This window comes from Rana temporaria, chromosome 1, assembly GCF_905171775.1.
Source record: "Rana temporaria chromosome 1, aRanTem1.1, whole genome shotgun sequence".
Classification (NCBI taxonomy): Eukaryota; Metazoa; Chordata; class Amphibia; order Anura; family Ranidae; genus Rana; species Rana temporaria.
The window spans coordinates 297,121,092-297,147,961 of NC_053489.1; the positions used below are offsets into that span (position 1 = coordinate 297,121,092).

The following is a 26,870-nucleotide window of genomic DNA, read 5'->3' on the forward strand; positions in this document are numbered from 1 at the left end:
ACAGAATTTCAATATGATTTATAGTAAATCCAGTATGGCCATTTAAAAATAAAAATTGTACTGCATGACAGAATAAAAATTAGTAACATTCACTTTATACAATTTATTTTATTTACAATTTATAGATAGTAAGAATAATAAATATGTCATTTCAAACTCATTACTGTCAGAATTTTACCCATATATTATTATCGTAAAAATAGGAAAATAGACTTAACTGTAAATTTCATATTATGGAGTACTGTACAGGACATAGGACTTCTGTTCATAGACCATGGGTTATATGCAGGCTAACTTCAGGTGATTGGACATTGCAAAAAAACTTGCTAGGGCTGCCCCTAGTGCACACTCATAAAACTCTGCCCACACCGGCATGGGATGCCAATCTGTCAACTTCAAGGATGTGGACGGCCAAGTTTCTGGAATGTACGTAAGCATGTTTTTTCTAGGGCAGCTTGACCTCTGATGCCCCCTCATGGTGTGTGTAGGCCACTCCTGTGGCATTGTCTGACTAAACCCTGACTGGCTGAACTTGCATTCTTGCAGAATTTTGATTGAGCTTTAACTCCTCTAAAGACCATGTTCCCCTGCGTCTCCTCTCCTTGAGTCTCCTCCCTCCTCCGTGAAGCGTAGCTTCTCCATTCGGCTAATCGGAAAATGGGTCTCAGATCTGCTTCCTGATTGGCTGGGAGGAGAATAAGTGTGACACTAGTAAATATTCATTAGCTAGTGTCACACAGCTGGGTGGGCTCGGCGTGCAGTGCTCTGTGCCCCCAAGCCCACACTATTTTGAAGCCTATTAGAGCCCCTGTTGTTTAAAAACCAACAAACACCCCCCATTGGAATCCATGCATCCGGCACTGGACGCATGATTAGATTATGGGCAAGATGCATGGATGGGGGTGCGATGCCCATGCACCCTTTATGGATGGGCCACCACGGGTAGGATGTTAGCCAGGTAGCCTGCAACATAAATGCCATGGGTTTTCTGAAAAGCCAGAAGTGGGTCAAGCACCTTTGGGTGAAAACTAGAGTGCAGAGTATAGCCCAAATAGTATGCCACAAATTGTGGAAGTGTTGATTTCCCACAGCAAAAAAACAGAAAATGTTGACATAAAGGAATGATGAGTAAGTGCAGGTAGGCATCTTGTATGCCTACTGATGCTGGTAGTCACCTTGTCTGAGAGAAGCAGTAACTGATCTAATTGATTCCATCCAGAATTTGGTACATAAAGAAGTCTGTTTAGAGATATTATGTCCAGTACTGGGTGGATGATCCCATATAATTTTGGGATAGTAAAGGTTGGAATAAAAACCTTGAAATCCTTCATGAAAATAAACTGATACATCCACTCTTTGTGCTTGACGTTAGTGTAAGACGGAGTGTGAGGAGAAGGCAGGGAAAGAAATTCTATTTAGTACCCATTTGAAATGACAAATTGTACCCAAAAGCCTATGATGTTTTAGATCCAGACTGGCACAAACATCAACAGATGTCCCCCTATTCTGAGAACTGGGGATGCTCCTTCATTGTGAGAATGGCTTCTGGGTAGGCTTTGTGGACTTAGCTGGGCTTGTAATGAAAGGAAGTGAGAAACCCTTAGTTCTGAGGCGTATTGGGGGAAAGCGAAAATACCCCTTTCGTTGAGTAGAAGGAGAAGCGGTAGGAGTAGCAGATTTAGTTTTTTTCTTGTGGGGTAGGAATCCTTTAAATAGGGAACATCCTCAATAACAGAAAGGTGTTGATGGAGAATAGAAATGTCAGGATCGTCTACCATAGTAGCCAATATCCTCTAAAGATCCTTTTTCAAAGGATACATTTCAGCAAAACGCTGGTGAGGGTTAAGTCAGTGAAGCAGGGACTTGCTTTGTCTGCAAAGAGTCAGGTGCTGTTAAGCAAAAACTAATTCACACCATGTCAGTTAATGTGTCCACAGTAGAGAGCACTAGGCCTGAAGCCATAACCAGTGCTTCATAAAAAGCAGGGGAGGGAAAATTCTCTTTTGTCCTCGCTTCAAAATCCAGGTCCTCAATACTTTTCTCTATAATATGCTCAAAATGATTTATAAACCGGATTATGGGGAATAGAAGATGTGTAGTGGATCTGGTCTCTAGAAATGGAAGTTACATTATCAACAATTCTGGGCCTACTAGAGTCAAGGCTTCCCTGTTATGAAGAGCATACCTACCAAGGCATCTTCAGGGACTTTGAACCATAGATACTGACCACCGCTCTGGACTTTTATAACACCCTGTGGATAACTATACACATTGGACTTAGTGCCAAGGTGAGCATCTAATGCAGGATCTACTGCTCGAAGCAAGCATTATAGGCTGGCCCCCCACAGTGGGATCTGAGTTGGCCCCCAAGGTAGACATCAGGGGTCACCAATTAGAAAACTTGATAGCACAGGGCAATCAGATCTTGGAAGCATCAGATACACTGAATGGTTTAAAAAAGAAAAATAATTCTCCAGAAGACAACAGGTCCCTCACAAAAAACGAGTATCTCAAGGAGTGGGTGGGGTTTTATGAGTAAATACTATGGGTGGGCCTAACAATTTTTTACCAGTGTCCAATCACCTGAAAGTAACCATGGTCTATGAATACAAGTCTTCTGTCCTGTACTGTATGATTAAGGTCATCTGCTCACATTGGTGATGTGCAGGTAGCACTACTACTACACCTTTTCACTGGCTGTGCACTGCTTATTTCATTCACCACCTTAAAGCCCTCCTTATTGTTCTTAAACATAATCATACCTCATTCTGCCTAGTTTGCCTTGGGCTGGACTTTGTATTACAGGCTGAATCGCCAGCTTTTTATATACAATACTTAAGTACCTGTATTCAAACTTGCATTTCCATAGAATGTAATGGGCAAACTTTCCACTGGGATGATGAATATGAAGAACTTTGCTTGTTCAGGCATTTGAGTGGCAGACTTTTAGTTCAGTTGAATGTCAGATATAGTAGAGGTTTTTATACCATTACCATATATAATAGCTTCCTTATTCATCTGTCAATGATTGTTAAGGAGCAGAGAATGCTGCATTTATTTTCTGCCACCCAGACAGATGTGGTTGACAATTAATTTACATTATGTGACATTTTTGGTCTTTTTTTTTTTATAAAACACTTGTCAAAAAGTGTGGTGTCTTCATTTGCATTTTTTTTGTGAATGAGTAAGGGTTCTACATACCCCTTACGCATTATTTTCTTTGTAAATGTCAGTTTCGATGTAGTAGGTTACATACATCCTATAGTTGCACCACTTGCCAGGTAGGTCAAAGACCTCCTTTAGGCATGTTATTTAAAGGAATTTTGCATTTTGCCCTTTAAATGAGAAGTAGGGGTATTTATTTTTTCCTCCTCATTCATACTCACATAGGTGGATGCAGCATCGGTCTGATGCTGTATCTGTCCCCTGGTGCCTCTACACTCAGCGATCGAACACCGCAGATTGCTCGGTTTTCAGAGCTCTGTGAGCAGAGAGCTGTAGACTGTCAGCCACAGCTCTGTGCTCATCTCCCTCCATGCTCATTGGAGCGCTGAGCTGTGGAGGGGGCGGAGCAGCTCGCTGAGAGGCTGAGACATGTGTCAGTCCAGGCACCTGGCGGATCCAGACGTTTTCGGGATGACATGGTGCCTGGACTGACATTGGTGACATCAGCAGCGAGCAGACTTCAGTCCGCTCTCTGCTAAAAATGGGTCATAGGAGTGCAAAATGAATTGCAATCCTGTGATCCATAGGAGGAGTCCAGCCAAACAAGCTTTGGCTGGACTTCTCCTTTATGCATGAATTAAAAACCCTGGTCCCTTACAAATGGAATAAAAAAATGTTTTTGCTTTGGTACATATTCCCCAGTCCCCAAGCTATTTGTTTGACAATTCCTTGTCTACTACCCTAGAAAAAAAACATTACTGCTTTTTAACATTTAGCTGCAATTGATTTTAGTAAGGTTCAAATTTGGTGCCTGAACTTCAATAATGTTTGGCAAACTTGCCCCCTAACCAAACCCAGGTACATTTGGCTCATCTCTACTCGTCGCATGCTTTCATTACAAAGGAATTTCACCCTAACTACAACAAAGTCACCTTTAAAAATGTTTAGTCATGGCAAAACACAGTTGGTTATAGATAATTGCAGACTTTTAATTATTTGCATACCTTATTTTTATTTTCCTCCATAACTTAATCAAAGTAGCCCTTTTTACTAAATGGCAGATGAATCTATCGCCCTTCCTGGAACTCTGGGTCTGCCTCTTGGAACATGTGACAGTACACTTTATCTAAGTAATGTAGCCTTCTTATGATGTAGCTGTAAGACCAGGGCTACATTACCAGTGCCTCACTCAACCAAGAAGCAGAAAAACAGTAATTGTAAGTAAAACAAAACATGTTTTTAACTTATGAACGTAAGATGAGTTCACACCAGCATGCAGAGCCACATGCCTATGTATTTTAAACGAAAGGGGGGAAAGTCTGCTTTAAGGACACCATAATTATCTAGGGACGAGCAGTGTAGTTTGGAAACTCAAGAATAGTAGAGAAAAAAATTGAGCTGATTCTCATAAGGCAACCATCAGCCTTGGCAAAACTGTGTAGTGTAAGATGGGGGAAGGTAGTGAGATGAATTTTTAAAAGTGCACTTACACTTTTTATATGGTAGCATTCAACCTAAAAAGATATGTGCAAGAATGTATGTAGAGGTAAGAGAATGTTCAAAAAGGATGCTTTAAAAAGAGTTGTGGAAGGTCTGCCTAAGTAAACATCCATTTCTGTGACTTGGATATAGATGGAAAAAAAACAATGGTATATATTTGTTGTTTTAAGCTGAAGACAATAGAATACTTGTACACATAAGCATAGACTATCCATAAAACTAGCATTCATATTTTTATTAAATTAGTTTAAACTTTCTCTGCATGTTGAATGTTTTTGGTTTGTCTTCAGGCTGCCAGTAAGCTAAGTTCAAGTCAAACAGACTCACCTTAAATTCTAACTCCATCCCCGTGACGTTTTCTCCCGCCTCTATCTGTGTCAGCTTTTGAATATATGCATACAAGTTTCTAGCTGGCACTTCGGTATTTCCACAAGTCACTGCCTCTAGCAGTGCATCATGGATAAAGATATATTGGTCCTCTGTTTGAACCATGTAATTTCTCTGAGCTCTCATTAAAGTTACATGACCATAAATATCTACAGTTTTTTCATGTCGTATCCTCTCCAGCATGGCATCTATTACGATGAAGCAGCCCGTTCTTCCCACTCCAGCACTAGAAAAATAAGAGAATACAATTATATTGATGGTAAAAGCCTTTTATACAGAAAAAAATAAACATTAAACCAAAATACACAGTGATCCCCACACATGGCTAATGTGTAAGGTAAAGTCCACAGGCTTGGTAATCAGTTTGGAAATGTATATAAAACTGACTAAAAGACCTTATTCAGGGAGTATTGGTTAATAATTCTTACTCTGAATGGTCTGGGGTTGTTAGTAATGTACCCCAAGGTTCGGTGTTGGGACCCTTACTTTTCAATCTCTTTATAAATGATATAGGGTCTGGGATTAAAAGTACTAGTTCAGTGTCTGCAGATGACACCAAGCTATGCAGTGGAATAACATCCTTACAGGATGTCTCCCACTTACAAGCCAACCTCAATGCACCGTTTAATTGGGTAACTGTGGCAAATAAGGTTTAATGTTGATAAATGAAGTTATGCACATGGGGGGGTTAAGAATATGCACACATCATACATACTAAGGGGAGTATAACTGGGGGAGTCAATGGTGGAGAAGGACCTGAGTGTTCTGGTAGATCATAGGCTTAATAATAGCACGCAATGTCAAGCTACAGTTTCCAAAGCGGGCAAAATTATTTCTTGTATTAAGAGAGGTATGGGCAGCAGAAAAGGGGTATAATTTTACCCCTGTACAAATCATTAGTAAAACCTCATCTGCAATATGCAGTTCAGTTTTGGGAAACACTTCACCTAAAGCAGTGATGGCGAACCTTAGCACCCCAGATGTTTTGAAACTACATTTCCCAGAATTCTCTTGTACTCTGAAGTGTAGATGAGCATCATGGGAAATGTAGTTCCAAAATATCTGGGATGCCAAGGTTTGCTATCAGTGACCTAAAGATATAGAGGAACTGGAAAAAGTGCAGAGAAGGGCAATCAAACTGATAAGAGACATGGAGGAGCTCAGCTATGAGGAAAGATGAGTTCAACTGTATGTAAAACAACAAGGGGGCCAGGCGCATAGATGTGTCCAAAGATACCTATATACTGTATGAGGTAATATTAACCTTCGACCGCTGCTCCCAGACTCAAGAGACCAAATTAGATAAATGAAGAAATGAAGGGGAGCTGTTCCGGTAGGTTAGTTGAAACAAGTGATACAATTGAAAAAGTTCCAATCTTTAATTGCAGACAAAACAATTTGTATATCAGGAAACAAAATATCACGTGTTATGCAGAGGGAAAGGAATGTGCCCTGTGAGCACAGTAACTGACGGCATCTGTGGTGTCCTCCGCAAAGCCAGAAGGGAAGGATGACTGTCACAAACCCTAGTGCTGTGTAGGAGGGATGGTGAGCCGGGAGAGTGCAGGCTACACTCCCGGGTCTTAGACAGTGCCGGTTGGAAGAAGACTGTGGGAAGTCCTGGAGCACCTGGGTGGGGGCTGCAAGCCCAGGAGAAGCACGCTCCGCTTCCGGTGGTCAGGGAGGTAGTGCAAGCCTAATCGGTCCCGATCAAGGGGATGACAGGCGCAGACAGAGGAGCTTGCTGCTGGGTCCGTGCACACAAAGGTAACGGCAATCACAGGCAGGCTCTGGACGGTCACCTGTCCACAGGGCAATGGGATGGGAGGTGGATGGTGTGGGAAGATGTCGGAGCTCAGTCAATCTCGCACTACATGTTTCGGGGATTAACCCCTTCGTCTGGCCACGTGATCTGAGCCGGCAAGAGATAGGGATATAAATACCAATACTAGGGGGTGGGACAGCCATTCAGCCCCATACACACTACCATATGTACATGCAATTGATAGAAAAATAAAAGGCATTTCTAACACTAACTGTAAGAATCATTATCAGATTGCAAAGTCCACAGTCTATTTTATTTTAGTAAATCCACTCCACTGTGTCTTTCTCTGCTTGCTAGGGGAGAAAAAATGTAATAAATCATAGTTTGTGTAAAAAAAATAATAATAATAATAATAAAAGGAAACACTAGAGCAAGCTTGGGCCCAAAGGACAAGGTTGGTATATTTTAGGTAGAACTTTAAAAAGAAAGTACCGTATTTTTAAATTAGTCAGTGTGTTTCAGGTAGTATATAAAAAAAAGAAAAATGTGCACTATTGTTTCTGAACCCTACTACATGTTTTGGGTTGTATATATATATATATATATATATATATATACAGTATATATATATATATATATATATATATATATATATATATATATATATATATATATATATATATATATATTTATATATATATATATATATTTTGTTTTTTATTTAGGGTCAGTTTCCATACCAGTTACCAAATGAAAGCTCAAGTTGTCCAAGTGCCACTTGTGAAAGTTGGAAAATTATGTTTTTATGCATTATAATTTGTTTTACCCTCATGAAGTGGTTAAAACAAATATATTTGTGTGGTTAATTTAAAGCACTGTACTAAATGACTTTGATTGCTTTAAGTAACAACCATTAAGTGCATCTTCAGATCACAGCACATACTCATTGTTAGGGAAATAATCAGTTGATCCCAGCTGGATTTTTATGGCCGATTACAATTTTAACTCTCAAGATAAGACTAGAAATGCAGATCTATAGTATGTTCATTGTATAGCCATGCACATGTAGGTAATGCAACTGTGCATGTTTATTCCATTTACCTGACAATAAAAAATTTAAGTGCAAAAATATGGTACAGTTCAGTGATTGGCTCGAAAATGGATACCTGACTGATACATCAGACTAAACAAGATCAGGATCTTTACTTAATATATTTAGCAAAAATTCACTTCAATTATCCAAACATGTAAAATACTAATTCCTGATATTTTCCTAATTTCTTTAGCAAATCAAAATCCTTATGTCTATGGTCACCTTTATAAATAAAGCTTTCCTATTTCTTGTGTAATATGGAATGCGGAAAGTTAGAATTAGATTTGCTGTTATAGTAAACAACAATACATTCAATCAGACTCATGGAGCGTGAGTATCTTGTAAACACCAGTAGTTCTAGTGTTTTATTCTAACTGACTTATAGCAAGAAATCAAATTTCAGTTTGCTGTATTCCACTTAGTTAAGAGATGATTTCCAGTTGGTTACTCTGGGCTTGTAGATTTTTTACATTCTTACTGCTTTGTAAGAATAAGCGAGAATATCCTTTGTTCTGTCCCATGGCATATTTTTTAATAACACATACTTTTTGGCTTTTGACTAAATTGTGTTGAATAATAAAAGACAGGAATCCAGCTCAAGACAGCGGATCCCAAAATAGTCTGCATGCAAGCCAAATGTCTTTACAAATAACTCTACAGAGTCTGTATAAACTATGCATTGTGTTATAATAAGCAATCTTGATTTGCATATACAAAAGGGAAGAGACACATTGATATTTAAGTAATATCTTGATAAAGATTGCGTAGGTAATGGGCTATTACAATACCCACAGATTTCCTTGGGCATTAATTATCTATTAGATCTTCATAAAACATATGGCCAGGAATTCATTATTCAGACACAAATACATGTGGAAATGACTGTTAATTCTTGGTAGAAGTTTCAAAGCTAAATACTACTTTGTGTTACTTGCCCACTAAAGAGACTAATCAAACGATAACAGGAGCAGAAAAAGAATAGCATCTTAATTAAGTGCAGATCCTCGGAGTGCTTTAATATGAATTCACACAAGTCAGTGTCATAATTAAGACTGCTTGGTACAGCCATGAAAATGCTAACCGATACCTTTGCTAATGGCTTCAAGGAGATCTCACATAATAAGATGTGACATACCAGTATGACATTTACACTTTTTCCAAAGTAACCCAGAAATGGCATTAGTCACTGTTATCTGATCATTAAGAGGAAAACCACAGGGATTGTGGTTTCAAATTACTGTTGCTTCACACGGTAATAATTATGAATATGTTGTCTCACTAATGTCTGGCATGCATAGAGATGTTTCACTCTGTAGAAGCAATACTATGTTTTCCTATGAGCAAAATGTGTGGTTTTGTCCTCATGAGCAAGTGAACACTATTGTGGCACATCAAAAGTAGCAGTGTAATGTTTTTTTTATTATCTTGAGGCAAAAAAAATGTACAAAATTAACTAATTGAATATTTTTTTTGTTTGAATTATAATAATGTGTTAGATTTAAAAGTCTAAGGCTGATGACACTTTTCAAAGACATTAATTGTTACTACAAATTTATAAGGTCAGCGATTATCAGACATTTGTATATAGCGATTCAATCGCTAGAGTTGTTGGCAATTTGCTGCAGTATTGGACTGTGCTTTGCTACAATTTCCTCTCCTTCAGCAATTCGTAGCTAAGCATACTGAAGCTGAAACATTTAATAGAAAAGCAATACAGTATAAGTAAAAGCAACGTTATATTTTTTTACGTTTTGGATAGAGTGGAGAGGGATTAGAAACCCTGACAGGTTTTATTGTTGTCTGTGTCCCCGTTACAGAGATTCCCCTCTCTATTTTTCCTGTTTACCATGATCATTGATAATGTAAGTAACAGAATATCCTACATTTTGGGTTGACATCAGAACAGTAAGGGCTAGTTTACACCTGCTTCAAAACATGGCGTCGGACACGCTTTGTTAAAGCTCCCTGAACACCAGTCAAAGCTCCTGTCACAAAATAAATTGTTTAGCTTACTGTCCTGTTTACACCTTGCTTTTGCTTGGTGCTTCGATGAAGCTTTGGTGGAGCTTAGATGGGGCTTAGATGAGCCTTTGGTGGGGCTTTGATGAGACTTCAGTGGGGCTTCAAGCGAGCTTTGCCATATACTTCTATGGAGGCTTTGAAGAAGCTTTGAAGCACCACTAAAGCTATATGGGGTATAATTTTTAAAGCAAAAGCAAGGTGTAAACAAGACTGTAATCTAACTATTTTATTTAGTGACAGGAGATTTGCCTAGCGTTCAGAAAGCTTTAACAAAGCCTGTCTGAAGCCTTGTTTTGAAGCAAGTGTAAACTAGCTGTTAATGTGTGTTGAAGCCAAAGCAAGTGTAAATGAGCTCTAATAGAGAAAAAAATCTTCCAATGGGGACACTAGTTCTGTTGACCATGGAGACACCCCAATATTCCCTCACTTTGGAAGGATTTTCTCCCACTTCCTGTTTTGTCCGTGGGACAGGAAGTGATGGGAAATCTTCCCTATGGGACACCGATGGCAAAAAACAAAACCAGACAGGGGTCATAACCCTCCCTTACTCTACGCAAAGTTTTAATAACACTTTAAGATCAATTCTTGCTAGCACTGATGAACTACGATTTCTAAGTGTCAGAGAGACAAATCGCTTTAAAGCTGAATTCCAACTTTCTTTTCACTAGAATGGAATGGAATAATCTGTACAAGCATAGATCATACCTCTGTATCATGTTACTACATTGTCTGCAGATCCCCTAACATTCTGAGTTTAGTTGTGGCTTTGTATAATGTGACACTCTGTATATCCTGCTGATAGACTTTGTTCTTTCCACAGCCACTTACTGCAGCATGTAGAATTTATAACACAACTCTTTGTAGTCTTTCCGATGCAAATTGTGTAAATTCATTCACATTTCTGATGGTGGGTGGGATTGTATACATCCTTATTCAATCACACCCAGTCACATCTACAGCAGGAGTCCAAACCTTCCAATCCCACCTCCCAGCATTATTCAAGAAGGAAGTTGAGTGCACATGCTCAATGTCATACCCAGAGGTTGTCCTTGGGAAATAGACGTATGAGTGCTGCCAGCATTTCTACAGAGGTTTAAGGGGTGGGGGCAGCTTGTCAGTGCTCAGACCATACACTGCACATTGCATCAAATTGGTCTGCATAGCTCTCGTCCCAGAAGGAAGCCTCTTTTAAAGATGATACACAAGAAAGCCTACAAACAGTTTGCTAAAAAAAAGCAGACTAAGGACATGGATTACTGGAACCATGTCCTGTGGTCTGATGAGACCAAGATAAACGTATTTGGTTCAGATGGTGTCAGGCGTGTGTGACGACAACCAGGCGAGGAGTACAAAGACAAGTGTGTCTTGCCTACAATCAAGCATGGTGGTGGGAGTGTCATGATCTGGGGCTGCATGAGTGCTGTCGGCACTGGCGAGCTACAATTCATTGAGAGAACCATGAATGCCAACATTTTCCATGACATACTGAAGCAGAGCATGATTCCCTCCCTTCGGAGACTGGGCCACAGGGGAGTATTCCAACATGATAACAACCCCAAACACACCTCCAAGAGAACCACTGCCTTGCTAAAGAAGCTGAGAGTAAAGGTGATGTACTGGTCAAGCATGTCTCCAGACCTAAACCCTATTGAGCATCTGTCGGGCATCCTTAAATGTAAGCTGGAGGAGTGCAAGGTCTCTAATATCCACCAGCTCCGTGATGTCATCATGGAGGAGTGGAAGAGGACTCCAGTGGCAACCTGTGAAGCTCTGGTGAACTCCATGCCCAAGAGGGTTAAGACAGTGCTGGAAAATAATGGTGGCCACACAAAATATTGACACTTTGGGACCACTTTAGACATTTTTATTTAGGGGTGTACTCACTTTTATTGCCAGCAGTTTAGACATTAATGGCTGTGTGTTGAGTTATTTTGAGGGGACAGAAAATGTATACTGTTATACAAACTGTACACTCACTACTTTACATTGTAGCAAAGTGTAATTTCTTCAGTGTTGTCACATGAAAAGATATAATAAAATATTTACAAAAATGTGAGGGGTCTACTCACTTTTGTGAGATACTGTAGGTCTTGCCCACATATGTAAATGGAAATCATCACAAATGTTAGCACTAGAGAAAAAATTCCAGGGCCAGACCTACTGTCAAACTCTGAACTGGTAACATGTAAGAGCTTTTAAAGCGTCACCTACGGATAATTTAATATTGTAGTTTGTCACTGTTAAACAAGCGTCCATGATTTTAAAGCAAGACATGTTTAGTATTTACTTAGCGTAACATAATCTTTTATATTTTACAAAAACATTGGGTATTATTGTGTATTTGTGTTCACTAAAATGTATTAATGCTTATTTTTTTCCAAAAAAACACTGCACAAATATTGAGTGACAAAAAAAATCGCCACATCCGCAATTTTATTCTCCTTAGTGTTGCCAGCCTAACTAAAGTTTGAATTCTGGCAATGTTGTAGATTAGGCCCTACCTAATACCAGGTAAGGTCTTTTTCACAGTCAACATAAAATATATATTTTTTGGTATGTGTAGGCTGGATGTTAGTTCAACTGCATACTAGGCCTTAATGCATTTTCCTGGTGTTTGGTAAGCATAATGTAAGAAGTTACACAAGTCTGTCAAATGCTGATAAAACTGGAAATAAAAAGAAATGGGTTGTTGGCTGCTTTGTAAGCTTCCCATTACCAGTTTGCTAACCAATACTGTTTATAATACTGGTGCAAGTTAGAGGATCACAACTAATTAACAACAGCTGTCAGATATGCAAACACCATGAGCGATGCCCATCTGACTGCATGAAAACTAGCTGCTGATCAATCACCTGTGTATAAACTGTGTGCTTACCGCCTAAAACACCAACCTGGAGCACCTAGCCTTAAGCCATGTACACACGATTGGTTTGTTTTCCATTGGTGAAAAAAAATAGAACATGTTTTACAATGTTCCTATGGATAAAAAAACGATAGAAAAAAATGATCGTCTGTGCGGAAGTCCATCGGTCAAAAATCCATGCATGCTCAGAATCAAGTCGACGCATGCTCGGAAGCATTGAACTTCATTTTTCTCAGTACGTCGTAGTGTTTTACGTCACCGCGTTTGGACACGGTCGGATTTTTGACCGATGGTGTGTAGGCAAGACTGATGAAAGTCAGCTTCATCGGATATCCGTCGAAAAAATCCATCGGATTAGATTCCATCAGATATCCGATCGTGTGTACAGGGCTTAAAGCGGAGGTTCACCCTAAAACATCTATGTACCATTAAATCCAGCATACCTCCGACATGTACAGTATGCTGGTATTTTTTTTTTTCGCTGTACATACGTCTTATAGTTCTTTTTCACCCGGCTTCCGGGTTCTCACTACCGCCGGGAGTAGGCGTTCCTATGAAAAGGCATAGATGATTGACGTGCGGATAAGGCGCTTCATGCATTCCGGAAATATCCAAACTGGGACTCAGCTCTATACGGCGCCTGCGCAGTCAGCTCTACACGGCTCCTAGTCTGTGCGCAGGCGCCGTATTGTGCCGTATAGAGCCGAGTCCCAGTTCGAATATTTTCGGAACGCGTGACGCGCCTTAGCCGCACCTCAATCATGTACGCCTCTTCATAGGAACGCCTATTCCCCGCGCGAGTGAGAGAAGAAAAAAGCTATAAAACGGTATGTACAGCGAAAAAAAAAAAATACCAGCATACTGTACATGTCGGAGGTATGCTGGATTTAATGGTATATAGATGTTTTTTTTAGGGTGAACCTCCGCTTTAAGAAAGATCTTTGCCTGCCAATGGGTGCAATCATCTAAGCTGGACATGATTTTTTGGAGTGGCTGTTCCTCAGTATCTGTCTGTGTTCATCTGTCAGTATGTGTAAGATGATTTTTGGTATATAAGAAGGAATAACATCCCTAGAGAATGTTAAGAGTCACCTCAGTGCTTAGTGACCTAAGAAATACATTCGGCCTGCAGCCCTGTTCATTTATATGGTGACTGAACTCCTTAGCGAGTCCTGATGTCCTTATATTTTCCAGAGCATGGTGCATTATTTAATAAGTCCATTTAAAAGAAAAGCATGTTGAAATTCAGATTCAAGATGTGGCCCATTATTTTGCTACAGTAAGTAAAAATGGGTTGTCTGTCCTGACCAAAGCTTTCCTTACTAACCCTAAAGCTTTGAATTCAATAATATTATATAATATTGGAGATTGATAATGGAACTGTGTTTTCTCTTCAGCTGCTTATTGCTTATCCTCTTTCAACTAACGTAATGTTTTATGCCACAGACTAAGAGATGCACATTTCCACTAAAATAAAATGCAGAGAGAAAAAAAGCAAAAGGATTTCAGTGATCAATAACGCTCACACATTTTATAAGATAGTCCCAGCTGTATTTTTGAAAAAAAAAGAAAACTACAAAACACTTGAATGGAGTGACTGAAGCACCAGAACATTCAGCAATACAAAAATGTGTGTTATATAGCAGAAATGTATTTTGTGGGAAGTGTGTGCATAGCTGAAATAGCAGTCTTGGGTTGGTGGTTACTAGAAATGGTTTAGTGCACAGAATTACTTTTTTAGCCTTGTGACACAGATGCTTGATCTATTAAAAACAAGATCTCTGGGCAATATCACATGGTGAGAAGCATCTTCAGGATCAAATGAAGCATGTGCACAGTTATGACGCCAGAAGAATAGAAGAAAGATTCTCCTAGGGCAGTAAATCTCTGCATTCTGTGAGATAGTGAGAAACATGTAAAGATGGAATCTGGGAATTGCAAATCTTGAGTGATGGCTGAGTCAATATCAAAAGTTGCCAAAGAAAATCAAATGAAGATAAATGCCGAAATATTTTATACATCTTTGTCTTTTATGGTGGGAGGTTGAATAATTGTGTCAATTCATATATGGTATTCAGCTAGAGGGTATTCTAAGCTTTTCTTCTCCCCCTTACTCAATTAGTTAAGTGTGCAAAGCCAAATTGGTAAGATGACCTAGATACACACCATACATAATAATGTTGCTAGCTTTGCCTTGGTAACAGATGTGTGTACGTTTTTCTCATTGCATGTGGCAAACTCGATAATTCTCATTTTATTTATCCAATAAACTTCCACAACTAGCTTCATAATATCCTTTGAGTCCCAAAAGTCATAAATCACTAACATTTCGTTGGAGCCTTGCTGTCAGTCAGAAGTATACTTCCTCCACATTTCCAAACGGGTTTTCCCCTGTGGTGCATTTACTGCTAGAGTAACCTGGGAATGCTCAGCTTATTTATTACATTTTAAAGAGCCTCCCAGTCCAGCACTAACATAGGTCTGTCTATAGGCCTTTGAGGGAAATATTTTTAAAATAAAAAACTTTTTGCTTATTTGATTTATTTCTTTCAGTATTTTTAAGGATCACAATATCCACCAGCTGCTGTTAACTTGGTTACCAAATCTTAAGTGGTGTTGTTTTTATGCAATTTAATATAGCTGAATAATTGCATGATGATTATTTTTGTTTAACATAATGACTTGATTTTGGTTTCAACCCAAATATTTTCAATCCCAGCTGAGCATGACATGTTTCAGGATATTGTATCTACACAGAATATATGTGTAAGGGATATAAGTACAGCTGGAAAAGCTCAGCGTTACCCCTGTCCAGATCACCGTTATTGGGTTATAAAAACATTTTTACATTTCCTGCAGATGGTCAAATTCTTTTCTTTACCAGTAATGCTCATTCAGAATTCATTATGGACAGCTGCTGGCTTTGATATAACAGAATTGCAAGCACACAAAACTCTTCAACAGTCGCTTATATCGCTTCTGTCTTATAGGAATGCACTATGAGTAAACAAAGACCCGCTGATGCAGTGTGTGCCCACAAATAAAATAACTCATTATGTGAATTTATGTGGATAAAATGGCTTATTATACATCTAATAAAATAATATAAGGAAACTGAAAGCAGCTGTTGGAGGATTGCAAAGTGTAACTACAGTGCTACAACATTTATCATAAAAGACTGATTCCTGATGTAGAAGAGAAAAAAATCATAACCTCAAAATATAAAACATATTGCCTGCTTACACATCCTACCATGTATCTGCAACCGCCCTCTGCATACCATACTGGGGTCCTCAGTTGGTCTAAGGATTTAAACTCAATGAAGACCCAGATCTTCTTCTGTTGCTAAAGGCTAAATTTCCTTACATCATTTTACAGGAAATTCTTTTGCTGGAATAACATATTTTAAGTTGCCATTGTTACTATAATTTTTTCTACCAAACCACTATATATATATATATATATATATATATATATATATATATATATATATATATATATACACAGTGGGGCAAAAAAGTATTTAGTCAGCCACCAATTGTGCAAGTTCTCCCACTTAAAAAGATGAGAGAGGCCTGTAATTGTCATCATAGGTATACCTCAACTATAAGGCCTCGTACACACCACTGTACACACCATCAAACCGAAATCCCCGCGGACAGAGAATGTGGTGACGTAGACGACACCTACGTTCTCTATCGCGCAAGTTCAATGCTTCCACGCATGCGTCGAATCAATTTGACGCATGCGCGGGATTTCGGTCCGCTGGTTAGACGTACTAACCAGCGGACATGTCCGACGGACAGCTTTCCAGCGGACATGTTTCTTAGCATGTTAAGAAACATTTGTCCGCTGGAAATCTGTCCGCTAGCCTGAACACACGATCGGATCTGTCCGCTGAAACTGGTCCGTGGACCAGTTTCAGCGGACATGTCCGGTTGTGTGTACGAGGCCTAAGAGACAAAATGTGGAAACAAATTCAGACAATCACATTGTCTGATTTGAAAAGAATTTATTTGCAAATTATGGTGGAAAATAAGTATTTGGTCAAGCAACATTTCTAGCTCTCACAGACCTGTATCTTCTTCTTTAACCACTTAACCCCCGGACCATATTGCTGGTCAAAGACCAGAGCACTTTTTGCGATTCGTCACTGCGTCGCTTTAACTGACAATTGCGCGGTCGTGCGACGTGGCTCCTAAACAAAATTGGCATCCTTTTTTTCCCACAAATAGAGCTTTCTTTTGGTGGTATTTGATCACCTCTGCGTTTTTTAGTTTTTGTGCTATAAACAAAAATAGAGCGACAATTTTGAAAAAAATGAATATTTTTTACTTTTTGTTATAATAAATATCCCCCAAAAATATATATATATAAAAAAAATTGTTTTACTCAGTTTAGGCCGATACGTATTCTTCTACATATTTTTCATAGAAAAAAAAATCGCAATAAGCCTTTATTGATTGGTTTGCGCAAAAGTTATAGCGTTTACAAAATAGGGGGTAGTTTTATGGCATTTTTATTAATATTTTTTTTTTTACTAGTAATGGCAGCGATCAGCGATTTTTTTTCAGTACTGCGACATTATGGCGGACACTTCGGACACTTTTGACACATTTTTGGGACCATTGGCATTTTTATAGCGATCAGTGCTATAAAAATGCATTGGATTACTATAAAAATGCCACTGGCAGGGAAGGGGTTAACACTAGGGGGCCGGGAAGGGGTTAAGTATGTTCCCTGTGTGTGTTCTAACTGTAGGGGGGGTGGACTCACTAGGGGAAATGACTGATCGCTGTTCATACATTGTATGAACAGACGGTCAGGCATTTCTCCCCTGACAGGACCGGGAGCTGTGTGTTTACACACACAGCTCCCGGTCCCCGGGTGTAGCTACGTGCTCTCGCCCAGCAGAGCCGACCTGCCGCCGTATAACTGTGGCGGCTGGTCGGCAAGCAGTTAAGAGGCTCCTCTGTCCTCCACTCATTACCTGTATTAATGGCACTTGTTTGAACTTGTTATCAGTATAAAAGACACCTGTCCACAACCTCAAACTCCACTATGGTGAAGACCAAAGAGCTGTCAAAGGACACCAGAAACAAAATTGTAGACCTGCACCAGGCTGGGAAGACTGAATCTGCAATAGGCAAGCAGCTTTGTGTGAAGAAATCAACTGTGGAAGCAATAATTAGAAAATGGAAGACATACAAGACCACTGATAATCTCCCTCGATCTGGGGCTCCACGCAAGATCTCACCCCGTGGGGTCAAAATGATAACAAGAACGGTGGGCAAAAATCCCAGAACCACACGAGGGGACCTAGTGAATGACCTGCAGAGAGCTGGGACCAACGTAACAAAGGCTACCATCAGTAACACACTACGCCGCCAGGGACTCAGATCCTGCAGTGCCAGACGTGTCCCCCTGCTTAAGCCAGTACATGTCCGGGCCGTCTGAGGTTTGCTAGAGAGCATTTGGATGATCCAGAAGAGGATTGGGAGAATGTCATATGGTCAGATGAATCCAAAGTAGAACTGTTTGGTAGAAACTTGTCATGTTTGGAGGAGAGAGAATGCTGAGTTGCAACCAAAAAACACCATACCTACTGTGAAGCATAGGGGTGGCAACATCATGCTTTGGGGCTGTTACTCTGCAAAGGGATTAGGATGACTGATCCGTGTACATGAAAGAATGAATGGAGCCATGTATCGTGAGATTTTGAGTGCAAACCTCCTCCCATCAGCAAGGGCATTGAAGAAGAAACGTGGCTGGGTCTTTCAGCATGACAATGATCCCAAACACACCACCCGGACAACAAAGAAGTGGCTTTGTAAGAAGCATTTCAAGGTCCTGGAATGGCCTAGCCAGTCTCCAAATCTCAACCCCATAGAAAACCTTTGGAGGGAGTTGAAAGTCTGTGTTGCCCAACGACAGCCCCAAAACATCACTGCTCTAGAGAAGATCTGCATGGAGGAACGGGCCAACATACCAGCAACAGTGTGTGACAACCTTGTAAAGACTTACAGAAAACGTTTGACCGCTGTCATTGCCAACAAAGGATATATAAGAAAGTATTGAGATGAACTTTTGATATTGACCAAATACTTATTTTGCACTATAATTTGCAAAAAAAATCTTTCCAAATCAGACAATGTGATTGTCTGGATTTGTTTCCACATTTTGTCTCTTATAGTTGAGGTATACCTATGATGACAATTACAGGCCTCTCTAATCTTTTTAAGTGGGAGAACTTTCACAATTGGTGGCTGACTAAATACTCTTTTGCCCCACTGTATATACACAGACTTCAGTAAACATACCCTTTCCCAAGGCAAATTCTACTCAATCCACTGTTTTTTCTTTTTACATTTCACATGCCTTGTTTACTGGTACCCATGGTTTGCCATAAGAAAGATCTACACTGAGCAAAATCAAAAATCCAGGCTGCACTACGGGAAACCTACTGGTAAGTTTATTGTGTGTAGCTGGCTGTTGACACAGTCCCCAGCATTAGGCCACGCCCCACCTTGAATTATATGCCCTAAAAGTGGGGATGGTGTCAACAACTAGCTACTCACATTAACTTATCCCAGTAGGATTTACATGGCGTGCGGCCTAATTGTTTGATTTTGCCATGCATATTTAGCTAGATGACTTGCAGTGGTGCAGTCTTTCTTTAGGCATCTACACTCACCCATTACTATAAGGTCGGGAGACCCTCAAGTCACTTACACATCACTGGATTGAGATCGGGCTTAGCATTAGGGGGAGCTGCACACTGAAGATTTTTTACCTTCATGCATAGAATGCATGATGGTAAAAAACCTTCAGCCTCTACAATAAATTTAAGGCATCTAATTTACCTTGATAGAGAGTTGAATGGGTTTGAGGTTTGCGTAAAGGTATGACTGCATATTAGAGACTTTAATAAAATATTGCTTACTCAATGTGTGGTAAGTAGTCTAACTTCACTAAGGGACCAAGATGGCACATTTCCTGCCAGGATCACACTGAAAAGGACATTCAAATGCCTGCTGCAGACCCACAACAATATAAAACATTTTTTTTCTTTTAGTCTGCATCTTAAAGTGCATTTAAAACCCACATTTTTTAAATTAGGTTTTGGAGGTGAGGGGTCTTTGTGATGTAAATAGTTCAACTGAAAAGAACTGCTTTTTATCCTCATAGCAGCAGAAGTTACACTTTAGTTATAGCTACCCTCCTTAGTGGAAATTATTTTTTTCCACTGAATAACAGTTTTAAAGTGCATCATACCTGCAATGGACAACCATCGGTCCTGCATCTGGAGGATTACATGTTTTCACTCTTCTTAGGAATGCTAGAAAAGGTGTTGGGTGTTCTGGTACGCCGTGATCTGGCCAGGCTGTAAACTGAAACTGTCTGACTTCTCGCTTTTCACTTGATCCATTCTGTCAAATAGAGAACTTGGCTTCAGAACAATGATTTCCCATAAGCATATCAGTACAATGAGTAATGTTTTTTAGAGGCCTCACAGTAAGCATGACATGTTATTGTTGCAGACTGAAAGTATTGTGGATATTTGACACAAAAATACAGTGTCTATCGTGTGTAGGGTCTTGTAACGTCTGTCCTGTAAGTGTTTTTACAATATATTTTCATGTATTTTATGACATCTTTAAAAAAAATTGTATGTGCTGTTTGAATTGCATGCTATACATCTATGACACTAGACATCCATCGTTTTTATAATTATAGGCTTTTCAAGAGTCAATTATTCAAAATGTAACATTATTTCCTACATTAGTATTTTCAGGAAGCTATAAAACTCAAAATGATTTCATTGTTTTGCTTCTTGTTTTCTTGATTGTGGTACATTTTTCTTAACTGATTAAGTTGCTGCGAAAGTCATGAAAAATAGGAGGACAATTTAAATGGGTACTTTGTTAGCATTTGGAGGAAATCACATCATGTGCCTCCTGTGTGATTATGTTAGCATTTATTTTTTTAAATACAACAGAGAGAATGTCTAGTTTGATCAAACTGTTTTGGTAAATTAAGCTAATAGCTTCAGGAGTGACCAATAGAAGCTTACTATACGAGTTTCCTCTAGGAAAGTAAAGAGAGAATCGTATCTCAGGTGGCATGCTCTAAAGCCCCATACACACGTCAGGAAAACTGCGTGGAGAGCTTTTGGCCGGGAATCCCGGCCTTGTGTATTCTTTCTCGCAGTTTTCCGACAGGAAAACTGCCGGGAATCCCAGTGGGAAAATAGAGAACCTGCTCTCTATTTTCCCACTGGGATTCCCGGCGGTTTTAAACCCAGCAGTTTTCCTATGGGGAAACACTACGAGGGAGTATACGCATGGCCGGGATTCCTGGCCAAAGCTCTCCCCGCAGTTTTCCCGACAGGAAACCTGGCCTTGTGTACACGGGGAAACTTACTGAGCAGGTTCTCAGGTTTTTAACGCCGAGAAAACCGAGCATGTGTTGTGGTAGTTTAGTCATTGCTTGGTGAGCATTAATATGCCAAATACATTGCCAAAGACAATGGGAATGATACTGGGCAGTCAGATCTATAGAAAACTTTTATTTTATTTGATTGATTTTATTAATGTTGTTTAGGCAGAACAGTATCTGTATACAAGCATGTAGCTAGTGATTACTGCTTTAATCTCATGTAAGTTATAGCCTTTTCTACTCTGCATGTTTTTTTTTCTTTATAAGCCAGTTTACACTGTAATAAGCTGATGTTTTTCAGAACTGGAACCCTCTGTTCAATTTAATCAGTCCTTCCCCTTTCTAATATTTGACAGCCAGGGTCCTGATTTGTGCAGTAAAGCTGCCACCATCAGCTCTTTCAATGATGAGTGCTACAGAATCAGTGTGTGTGTGTTTTCTTATTGATACATTAGTTGTGGCTGTGAGAAGCAGCTAATTACCACAGCTTTCTGAGGCTGTGTTCACAATTAGCATATAAGAAATCAAGGGCAAAAGCGATTCCAGATTGTGCTAAAATCACAGCAAAACTCAAAACAAATGCTCCACACCGAAAATGTGCAGGAGCTTCTTTGGCAGCTCATTCAAGTGAATAGGCTGCCCTATGCATGAAACATGTTAAAATTGCACAAAAGATGTGAGCATGTTAATAAAAATCTTTATTATATAACCCTGGTTACTTATAACATGCACTAATTAACGCCTCCATCTTCCTGCTCTCTTCCATTTCTGATTGACATTTTGTACAATCATTATTATTATTTTTTTAAGCTTTAGAGATAGACCCTAAAGCCCCTCAACCAAGCAACACATTTGTAAGCTGAGGCACTTAATTGAACACATCAGTTTGTGCTTGTTGCAAAACGCAGCATGCACACGTGTGAACCGGGCCTTAGTACATTAGCTCTAACAACTTGTTGAATCGATATCCAATATTCACTTTCTAAAACATATGTTTTCTAAGATGTCTAAAAAGATTTACAAAATTTGAAGGTATGTGCTATTTCTGATAAACTCCTTCTAAGTTTAAACATATACCTTGTATAGAGCAAATGTCCTGACACAGTAAGTAGCGAGCTCAACTGTGTCCAGTAGAGTCACTTGAATAAGGCCATATGTTTCTGTTCCTCTGCTTGGCCAGTACTGATCACACTTTATCTAGAATATAAGAAATGAAAACCGTTAGCACAAATGAAATATATCCTATAAACAAGGTAAATCCAAAGGTTCTTAAAAAAATATTTTTAACTCTATTAAATATAAAAAGTGCAGAATTTTTTTGAAGACCCCTCATATTTATATTTATCATCCAGATGCAGATATGAAGAAAAAGAAATACAAAGGGACATGGTAAACAAGAGGGAAAACTCATACAAAAACCTTCTAAATATTGACATGGTATTGTACCAGCATAGCAACAGTGGCTGGTCAAACACAGGAAAAGGTAGCCTCATGATGCTACTAGTTCTAGCAAAAAACAATGAGAGCCAAACAGTACAATAGGCGAGCTGGTTTGCTTGTGATACAAATTCAGAGTCACTGTTCACAACATATGCAGTGCTGACACCACACATTGTGGAATTTAGATATGGGTTCAAAATAATCATATTATTGTGAATGCAAAGACTGTAACTTTTTTCAATCCATCCAATTATGAACTGTAAAGAGTCCCAAAACCACACGTATTGTTACTATTATTTCACAGTCAGACCAGGCAGAGTAAATAATACATTTTAACCCCTCATGCAACAGTATGAGTACAGCTAAATATTCATGAAATGACTGTCAAGAAGATGATTAGTCCATAAACAAAATAGACAAAATGCCTCTGTCCAGTGGCCAAATAACAGTAAGTACTTGTCTGCCAAAAAACCCATAAAATGTTTCATCAAATCAACTGAAAGACAATGAAAAGGACTTAAGGAAGTCAATAAATGGTAATGAAAAACATCTATAAACAATGCTGCCAACCAAAGTACTTATGTACACCAATGAGAATGCAATTACCAAAATCTAAACTGCTCTCCGAGTCCATAATAATAAGTATTTTTTTTCCTATTGAAAGTATTGGCTTTGAGAGATGTATTGAGGATTAAAGTGACACTAAACAAAATCTTTATTCTCCAAAAATAATCAAGTATAAGTATAGTAATGGCCCTGTAATCTATTTTTCATCACATTATTTTCTATTCTGTTGTTCTGCTTCTCTTTTTCCCCTCTAACTTCCATTTGTTTGGCAGGAGCAGTGGACTTTAGTTGTGGTCATGTGTACTTCTCTATCCAAACTACAAAATCCCAGAGCCCATATTCCATTTTGGGAGCCGAGCAAAAGAGTGTGACTATGTTTCAACATACAGTGGGACTATGGAGAACAAATTTAGCCACCTTCTAACAGGAAGTAGGATTTCAGCAGCAAAAAAAAAAGGGAATTTGTAGGAGGCTGAGAGCAATAGAGGGTACTTTTGGAGTTAGGAATACATATTTGAATAGAATTTATTTTTTAACCAAAGTTTTGTGCCACTTTAAGATAAGAATGTGATATTAATCTCTTCAACATTTTCAACAAATAAAATTAAAAACATGATATCGTTTTAGCTAAAGAAGCTTTTTTTTTTTTAACAGCATTATTTCTGTACAAACTTGTAATTAAAATTTTTGTAATTTCTAGCTTTAAATCTCAGGGATACAAAAAAAAGTGTGTTAACAAAATGACCTTGTTTAATAAAACTGCCAGTTTCTAAGTATTGGACGTTCAAATTGTTATTAACATGCAGTGTAAGTGGAAGCAGCATGCATTTTTTACACATGCCTATTAATAAATAATGTGCATAAAACATTTTGCAAAGTAAAAAAAAAATGGGAAAAATCCTTTCACCACATTCCCAACATGTGATAAGGTAAAAAGAAGGTCAGATGCTTTTTGTTGTGTTGTGGTATGTGTAAAAAATGAGTTGAATATTATGAAAACTATGTATAATAAACATTTTGTTGCTCAACAAAAGAGTACATTAGCTCAAAAGGGATATTTCAACTGTAAGTAGAGACTGTCAGGCTAGGTCACCACATAGTATAGACTTTCTCAAGAACAAGTTCTGGCCAGCTCAGTAGATCACTTTAAAAAAAAAAGAAGAGCTGGATGCATTCCTAAGGCTGGGTTCACACTGCTTGCTCTGGCATGAAAGTCCCACAACTTCTGATCCTACTTCGCCCTGCAACATCAGTCAGACATTGGTCAGATATCAGTTAGACTTTATTGAACAGGATCCGACTTGGGTCTGGTATGGATTTTTTTTTTATATATATATATTTTGCAATGCTAACATTGCCTCTGAGCACAAGTCACATATCAGAAGTTGGATCAGTTAAGATGCTGATCCGACTTGGATACAACTTCAATAATATTCAATGGGCTGAAACTGGACCAAAGTCAGACCAAAGTAGTGCAGGAACCTTTTCCAAAATCAGACCAACACAAGTCAGACCAGTTACAATAAGATGGCTCTCATAGGGAATCATTGATTTACACACATCATACGACATGGGCTCTCAAAGTCAGAGGGTATGTTGCACCAGTGTAAACCGGGCATAAATGGATGAAATATAACTAGATATTAAAGTGGTATTAAAGCCAAACTCTTCTGACATAAATGCTTTCTCCTGCCTGTCAGCTGTAATGTACACTGTGCCCAGCTCAGCGATGTGACTCCTGTGCACATGCATAATATCATTGTGGCCTGGCCATTAAAATGGCCGAAGACACAGGACCTGAAAGGGAGAGCGGATGAAGATAGAAGTGCCGGAACCAGCCTAATCGATCACAGATTAGCGCTGGAGGGCTCAGTTTGACAGGTAATGTACCATAATATGCTAGTACTGCTGTGCATACTAGTACATTATGGCATAACCCACCTGGGAGACCCTAAAAAGAAGAAAATACAACAGACTTTATAACTACTTTAATATTTATAGGTAATAGCACCGGGATTGAGAGAAAATCTGATTGCCTCCTTGAAGATCAAGAAGGAATTAACCACCTCCCCCACTGGAGCAAATTGGATCATGTTTTATTGGGGTTTCTATTGACCTTCCTTTGGATTAACTGTGTGCATAGGATTGTGAATATGGAGGTTTTGTATTAGTTTGTTTTTATTATTGGTTGGACTGGATGTCTTTTTTCAACCTGACTATGTAATTATATAGTTTCAGGAATTATGGCAGCGAAATTGCCCTGCCACAGTTCTTGGCTCAGTTTCACTCCACCTTGATTCAATTCCCACTTCTCTTGGTGAATTTCTACGACATCAAATAAAGTCCAACAAAAAAGTGGGTCCTGTCCCGGCCACGGCAGATAAATGTACATGAACACTCAAAAACAGACATTTTAACACTTAAGCCCCCAAACAATATAAGGAACTGTTAAAAGAATATTCCAGTGCAAAGGGAAAATGAAACAATGAGATCTGTACAGGAAGCTTGACTGAAGCGCATCGAGCCTGCATCGAGCCTGTGTCAAACCAGCATCACTCCTGGCATCTCTTACCCAGCCTTATGCAGGATACACAAGAGCAGGCTGAACAAAAAAACTAAAAAAACTAGTGATCTCCATACTAACGCAAGCGATGTTAGTGCAGTGATCTCCCCCACTGTGCTATTGTGTTCTGACAGGTTGACTGCTTCACCCACCAGAACACACTGATCAGCCAGCGCTCGCACCATTATCATCACTATATAAATGCTACTAATAAATATATTACAAAATAAACTACAGCCAAAACATTGCTTTAAGCTTTGGACAAAATATGTGCTAAAACAGACGTGTCATACTTAGATAAAACAGCGAGCTAAATGGATTGAAATAAATCTTTAAGGTCCATGTTATGTCTTCTTATGCCTACATAGTTCCAAAAAAGATGATAGCACACACTTTATCCCCAAATAAAGGAGATATAAAACATGTCTTAAAGTACTGAGCGGCAAAACTATGTAGGGCAATGTAGTACTTATCAACTGGACATATGCTGGGGCCTCATTTATTGAAATGTAATTAGAACTGTAAAGAAGGAGTGTGAGAACGACATGTGGTCCAAAAAATAAATAAAAAATCAGTTGACATGCCATGGTTAGAACATGTGTCACGATATTTTTGCTTACTGGGGAGATTTCCCATTACTTCTTCTTTGCAGAGGTATCTTGTTGCAAAATGTATATAACAAGAACCTCTGTTTTAAACTTTGAGGACTCACATTTTTGTGTTGCGGCAACATGTGGTTTACTGTGAATGACACCCCAACACAATGTACAGTAGAGGACAATGCACAACACACCACAATATACATACTGAAAGTGAGGACAGAATTTAAAACCATACAAACGTTTTAAGGCTTTCCTGCTATATCCAAAATTTTGAGAGCATTAAGCTATTTGTTAAAATTAATAATAACAAAAACAATCTATCATTTAATAAAGGGGATTTCTGATTGTAAATGAAAAATAATGCATATGGTTGCTAAAAAAAATCTTTAGTGACAAAAGTGATGCTTTTGCAACTGCAATCACAGCATGCATCACATTTTCTAAAGATTTCCATGTAGCAAAAA

General features: G+C 38.9%; 1 protein-coding gene across 49 annotated transcripts in view; it reads right to left on the minus strand.

Annotated features, from left to right (window-relative positions):
• PTPRD (protein tyrosine phosphatase receptor type D) overlaps positions 1 to 26,870 on the minus strand; it is a 521,758-nt gene that overhangs the window by 29,713 nt on the left and 465,175 nt on the right. For all 49 annotated transcript variants that reach the window (XM_040357869.1, XM_040357852.1, XM_040358160.1 and 46 more), the window contains 3 exons: positions 22,312 to 22,431; positions 20,071 to 20,225; positions 4,993 to 5,278 (listed from right to left, as the gene is read on the minus strand). In XM_040357869.1, the coding sequence (XP_040213803.1) occupies positions 4,993 to 5,278; positions 20,071 to 20,225; positions 22,312 to 22,431 (561 nt within the window). The remainder of the gene's footprint in view (positions 1 to 4,992; positions 5,279 to 20,070; positions 20,226 to 22,311; positions 22,432 to 26,870) is intronic.